The sequence below is a fragment of the Cyprinodon variegatus genome, unplaced genomic scaffold (genome assembly GCF_000732505.1).
Source record: "Cyprinodon variegatus isolate N-32 unplaced genomic scaffold, C_variegatus-1.0 Scaffold934, whole genome shotgun sequence".
Classification (NCBI taxonomy): Eukaryota; Metazoa; Chordata; class Actinopteri; order Cyprinodontiformes; family Cyprinodontidae; genus Cyprinodon; species Cyprinodon variegatus.
This window is the reverse complement of record NW_015151387.1, coordinates 277,289-283,776: the sequence shown is the minus strand read 5'-3', so window position 1 is coordinate 283,776 and position 6,488 is coordinate 277,289. Positions and strand designations below refer to the sequence as shown.

The 6,488-nt window shown below is 42.0% G+C and overlaps 2 protein-coding genes across 3 annotated transcripts in view; one reads left to right on the top strand and one right to left on the bottom strand.

The window, feature by feature from the left end:
* The window catches only part of snx33 (sorting nexin 33), a 37,128-nt gene extending 34,288 nt beyond the window's left edge, over positions 1-2,840 (bottom strand). Inside the window, exon 1 of the mRNA XM_015398430.1 lies at positions 641-2,840. Coding sequence (XP_015253916.1) covers positions 641-2,075 — 1,435 coding nt within the window. The 5' untranslated portion in view covers positions 2,076-2,840. The remainder of the gene's footprint in view (positions 1-640) is intronic.
* A 457-nt stretch (positions 2,841-3,297) lies between these two features.
* snupn (snurportin 1) overlaps positions 3,298-6,488 on the top strand; it is a 21,189-nt gene continuing 17,998 nt past the window's right edge. Inside the window, exons 1-2 of one of the 2 annotated variants that reach the window (XM_015398435.1) lie at positions 3,298-3,349; positions 4,235-4,399. In XM_015398435.1, the coding sequence (XP_015253921.1) occupies positions 4,242-4,399 (158 nt within the window). In that variant the 5' untranslated portion in view covers positions 3,298-3,349; positions 4,235-4,241. Of the gene's footprint in view, positions 3,392-4,234; positions 4,400-6,488 lie in introns of both variants that reach the window. The other variant, XM_015398434.1, reaches the window with a different exon arrangement.

Here is a 6,488-nt window from a genome sequence, read left to right as displayed (position 1 = left end):
GTCTCCTTACATTAAGCCACTCTTTCATCATCTCCTCAATGAGGTGGTCTCAAAAGTCGCAGTTACAACACACATAGGGCGCACCGCACCATAGGGCGCACCGCACCATAGGGCGCACCGCACATTTTGAGGGAAAAAAAAGACGTTTAAGTGCGCCTTATAGTCGTGAAAATACGGTAATTTATTTGACTGAAGGACCAGAAAAAGGAACCTGAACCAACTGATCTAATATCATATAAGTTTGCAATGCCAGAAACTTTTATGAAGACTTATCTTTGTTTACTGGGTTTGTGCAAGAGTTGTAATTGGGTTTATTGGGATTTAAAAGGATTAAAACTAATAGTTTTGAAAAGTTAGATGATTGTAGTCTTATTAAGCAACAATAACAATAATTTTTTATCATTTTAAAAGCCTTTCAGCACAGCAGAGCGTACAGTAACCAATGCGGGTATAAATCTGGTAAATTGGCATATTGGCTGGGGGAAAAAGAGGAAATTCCTTAAATAAAGTGCAGAGCAGCTTAAAGGGAAACCAAACACTTGTCTTAATGAAGAAGGTGTCAGTAAACCGCACCTATAATGGAAGGGGTCACCCTGCACGTATAAGACAAGTTTAAGCCACATTAAACATTGACCGTTACCTTTCTGTAGATGAATGATGTCTGGAAAGTTTGCCAGCAGGCCTTGATAGAGCGAGAGCTTATCCAACATCTGGAAGAGGTCATTCTTGGGTTGCTCTGCAAACATCTCTCCAATGTTTTCATAGGTGCAGCCAGTGTGGGAGATGGCGTTGTTTAGGGCATCTGACTTGTAGGGAGGGTCCAGCGTAAAGGCATGACTAATAGACTGGAAGGCATTACCGAGCCGCTGGAACTCCTTCCTGAAACCCCCCAGGTGTTTACGAACTAGCTCTGAAGCAACATTTGTGAGCTGCATCACACTGTCATCCATTTTCTTGGCGAAGGTTTTGAAGTTGTCAACCCTCTCCTCTACATCCTGAAGGTCCTGGTGCTCATTTGGGATTTGAAGGGTCAGCATGAAATGGGCCCCCACCATCTCGTCCTTCTCTGCCCTTCTCTTACCAAGCTTCCACTGTTTATCGTCCGCACACATCAGAAAGTGCTCGAAGCCTTCATACTGGGAGAGTACTGGGTGACTGGTCATATGATTCATCCACAGAATGAGCCGCCTCTTGCGCTTCTCGATGAAGTCTTCCTCGAAGCGGCCAGTGGCCTGCTTCTCTGGGAGGTGAGGCACAGAGATTACAGTGAACTTGTGCAACAAACGATTGTACAACCAGTCAAAGTGTTTGTAGCGTCTGTAAACTGGTCGGCCAGTGTGGCTCGGTGTCACACGGTACGATATGTAGGTCTTGATCCCCTTGAACTTTGTCTGTTTGGTTGGGTCTTCAACAGAGCAGATGAAAGGCTGTGGGTTTGCCTTCCATTGAGGCCCAAGTGGACCCATCTCAATGGTATAAGACTCAGCAATCTTTGCCATCATGGGGACGTCACCAAGCACAAACGCCTCAACCCCTGAGCGGACAAAGCTGGAAAATCTGTTCAAGTTTCTGCCCACCATACTACCCTTTCTGGAGCTGGCGATGCTGTCTTGTCTTGATATTGCCTTGCTCCTGTAATGCACATTGGGATTATTAGATGATTGTGCCTGATAGATATGCCCGTTAGCTCCACTACTGCTAACGTTAATGTTATCAGCATCATCCACCACTGTAGATCTGTCGTCCCAGTCATCCCAATCGTCGTAGTAGTCTTCATCATAAATCTGCACTGAATTAATGGAGGTGTTTGGTGTAGATGGCAGATTGGGGGACTCCTTTCCTATAGAGCCTGCCGGACTTATGGAATAGTCAGTCACATTGGAGTCTGAGCGGGTGCGGATAATCTTCACATAAGATTTTGGGAAGAGCCCCCTTTCTCCTCTGCTGTTTTCCCCAAGCACCCAACCATCGACTGAGTTCTCATCAAAAATAACCACTTCCTCATTTTCCTGGATACTGATCTCCTCTTTGTTTTCACTAAAGAAAGGGTAAATGGCAACACCTTTTACTGACATAATGAAATACAAATGGGTTTCAAACCTTCAGTTTCTACATAAACACAATGCCTGAAAGCCTAGCTTATACTGTAAGGAAACATTTAACAGCACTAAGAAATGCTACAGTATGACTTTCTTGACTGTGATGCCGTTAGCCCTACTTTCAAACACTAGCTCTAAATAGAAATAAAAAGTCTAAATAACACCTAATTAAACATTATCAGCCCATTTAGGATCCTTCTCTGTTCTTGCCTTGTATCCTCCTTTTAAACTACGACATAATGTGCAATCTGTCTACTTCAACTAACAAAAACAACATGGTTCAAACCATAACTCCTTTCTTCAAACTCCTCCTCCGACAACTCTATCGATTAGTAAAATCTTCTTTAAACCGCACTTTTTGAAGGTGTTGTTCATTTATCGCTCTTCAGCTTCATCAGAGGAGCCTACAAGTCTTCCAAGGCAAACATATTTCCAAGACAAAGTGATCCGGCGCGGACAAAAACAGACGGATGAGTAATCGTGTCCTCGGACATTCCAGCCCACACCGCATTCCCTCAGACTCTTAACTTGCTGCGTTTTTCCACGTAAACAGGTTCCTGTGCATCTGCAAACCAGTCCCAAAATGCAGTGAAACAGAGAGCGGGTAGAACGCTTCTAAAGATCAGTAGCATCCATCATGGTACGTTTTTGTTGGGCCCTATTGCTTCAGTTTATTCCTAAACGCACTGCAACTCTTTCCGTGACGCGCGGCTCGGATAATTGGAGGCAAGTTCGACTGTTTTCAGAAACTCCTTTATGATCGGAGGGAGGGAGGAGAAGTGGGAACATCGACACCGCCCCCAGCAGGTGGAACACAGAACAACACATGGCACAGAGTTAAGCACATCTGGGAGAAAACTTTATGTAATCACTCCCTTTAAAAAAAACTATAACAAAGTTCCTTCGTTGTGAATTAAAACTGAATAAATTATCATGCAAATAAACCTTTGGAAATAAACCTCCTAAAACATTACCCTTTCAACAATATTTGTTAAAGTTGTTTATGACATGAAATCACCCTTTTTTTGCTAACTCCAATTGTTTTATTTTAATAGTCCCCCATCATATAGGGCATGACAAACTAATTTTTACAGGACACAGTTTATTAGTTTCTTTATTGTAATCGTTTTGTTGCCGGAAATGAATGACATACAAACTTGTTACATTGTAAAATTTCAGTTTCCGATCAAAACTGTACAACTCTGGAATAGTTTCGGCCATCTGAAATATGCTCCTGAAAGCAACCTGAGGTATAAGCAGCAGCAGCAGCAGCTAACCGGAAAGCAAGCAATGTATGTCTTTACTTGTGGGGCTCCGAATACTATAACTGTTTGACAGACTGTTTATTAGTATAGTTTGTAGTTTATAAGAAACCGAAGTAGAGTCGTTGTCCCGTGGATGCTAAGATGCTAACAAGCTTGTCATGCTAATAGGTTTAGCTCAAAGCTTGCCGCTAGCTATAGCTAACACTCTGAATAGAAGTATCCACTTCATTTAAAATAACATTTAGATTATTCACTATGCGTAACACTATAATGTTGTTATGGTTTTGACGTGTAATTGAAATATCCTGTCATACAGTTAATGTTACAGTTTGCGCCAATTTAGCGTGATTAAAACTTTAGATCCCACCACATCTTTAATTTAAAATTTGTTTACACAGGAATTATAGCCTCAGCATCCTTGATTTGACGGAGGCTTAAGCTTCCAGTTTTTATTGCTACTACGTCATAAAAAAACGGCAATTTAAACAGTTTTAGTGTCTGTTCAGACCAGATTACCGATGAACTCATTAGTTTCTTTCTAACGTTAATTGGGCTGCAGGGGGTCAGTAAAGTCTGAATTTCTTTCCCTCTTGTAGGTATTGTGATCATTCTTTAACACTAAACAAGCTTACTTCGATGTGGGAGTGTTTTCCAGCTAGCACTGCAGGCTGTTCAGTATTCCTAAATAATTAAAATAACTTGGCATTGATTTAGCCCAGCATAAACTCAATTTAGCACTGTATGGTTTCAGTTTTAGGTTCAAGCTTCCCTGAACGTATTTAACCACTCTAGTGATTAACCATTTTTAAATTTCTGTTTGCATAGAGATGTTTTTCTGAGATTTAACTTCCACATCTTGCATACTTCCAGTGTTGCCATGGATGACCTGACTGCTGCCCTCTCATCCAGCTTTGCTGTGTCCAAGGAGCCAAACAGCACAGCTGGCCCTCACCCTCGGCTGGCCCAGTACAAGAGCAAGTACAGCGTGCTGGAGCAGAGTGAGCGACGGCAGCGGTTTCTTGACCTACAGAAAACGTAAAACCATCCTTATGTTGCTAGTCGCATGAAGCACTCAAGCTTTAATCCCATATGCAATCTCTAGTCTCGTTACATGCATCTTTGTAGGGCATGAATATTATACTAATTTAGGGGCTTTAATGAAGCATTTAAAGTGTTTCACATCTCCGGTGGAATATTAACACAACAGCAACTGATTGATTGTGTAGGCCAAGAAAAAAAAAAAACATTTGAACACATGCTATAGATTAAACCAGTAAACGTGTAAGTTTTAGCCACCATGGGCACTAGACTTAACTTAAACTTCCACGTTTAACTCCCTTGTTTTGGAGTCTGATCGAATCCTACATCAGAGAACAAACAATAAGTCTGATGAGGTGAGAGTCGTATCTGTTACGTTGCCCAACAAGAGCTTTGAGATAAGTTCAAAGCAGACAGAAATGCCTGGGAAAAAAAGTGAGTATTGCTGTGCAAACTGATTAAAACCGCAAGAGCTGCTGTTTGAATAAAATCTAGATTTATAGTGAGCTGTAAGAGGTTAAACCAGAGCTGAATCTTGTAAACATCTTTGGACCAACTGCCTGACCAAAACATCACCCTCAGGTTAGAGGTGTTGGTTAATTTTTTAAAATGGAAACTGACTGTTGATATATGAATCAGATATATGAATCAGAGCCTGACCGACTGATCTCTGGGCAGATTTAAGCGTCTGGCTCATTAATTGACATTGGCCAAAATGTTGCAGATATAAAAATTCTGCTTTTGCTGCAAACAGCTGCAAGAAACTTCAGCCACACCTTGATTCTGCTCCTTTTCCCCTCCCTTCCTGATCGCTGAGTTGCTGTGTGCAGCACCACCCCTCAGTGAGCTCCCTCTGCACCCCACCCTCTGGAAACACACACACTCACACAGCTGCTGCTAGCGTAAGAATGTGCTGTGTTTTGAATTTAGCAGTTGCGTCCCCAAAAGGCCAGATTCGTCGGCCGATTGCGTTATTTTGAAGGGCAGGTCCAGTGTTTCCTACAGAGCCTTGGATATCCCGTGATTAATTGCAAGTCCAAGTAAGCCGGCCGCCCCGGTCTTAGAGGAAAAAGAGTAATGGCAGCAAACAGTGATGAATATTGTAAGTGCAGCTTATTATAATACAAGTATGTGAATAGTTCCATCTGAAATGAATTTAAATTGTTGTTTCAAATAATTATTGAATGGGATATGTGGAGGGTAATGTTTGGTTTATTAAAAGGTTTCATCTATCCCTCTGCTAATGGGTTTGACTGACATTTAAGCACAGATTCCAATATCTGTGCAGTATGCTAACTGCAACTCACAGAACAGTAGTGAGAAGTTCGCATTCTATGTTCTGTTTGTCAATGGTCCTGGTTGCTAGACAACAGAGCTTGCGCAGAGTGAGAGGCGGTGAGAGATGGAGAAGGCTGGACCTGTTTTAATCCATAGCCAAACTCTTCTGGCCTCCTTATTTTCATCCTTTGAGGATGCAGATGTTATAACCAAACCTACCATGGACTTGGAGGGGGAGAAAGTGAGCCGTTTACTCCATGGTACGCTGTGGTTTTGTAAAGCTACACTTTAGTGCCCCATGAAAACCATTTTCCTTTTGGGAAAACGCTGTTACGGGTCATTAAGGAGAGCAGACGAGTTTTATATGTGCTAGTTTTGGTGAACATATTAGCATTTTACCTCTGGGTCATCTTTATCTCTTTGTGAAATAAACATCATTTTAAAAGGAAAATAAGATATATATATATATATATATATATATATAAAACGTTTTCTCACCCCTCGTGGGGTGGTATGTGTCATCCTCAAGTTCGGGTCCTCTACCAGAGGCCTAGGAGTTTGAGGGTTCTGCACAGTATCTTAGCTGTTCCTAGGACTGCGCTCTTCTGGACAGAGACTTCTGATGTTTTACCTGGAATCTGCTGTAGCCACTCTCCCAGTTTGGGGGTCACAGCCCCCAGTGCTCCAATTACCACTGGCACCACTGCTGCTCTTACTTTGTACATATTTTCTAGCTCCTCTTTCAGCCCTTGGTATTTCTCAAGCTTCTTGTGTTCTTTCTTCTTGATGTTGCAGTCGCTTGGGATTG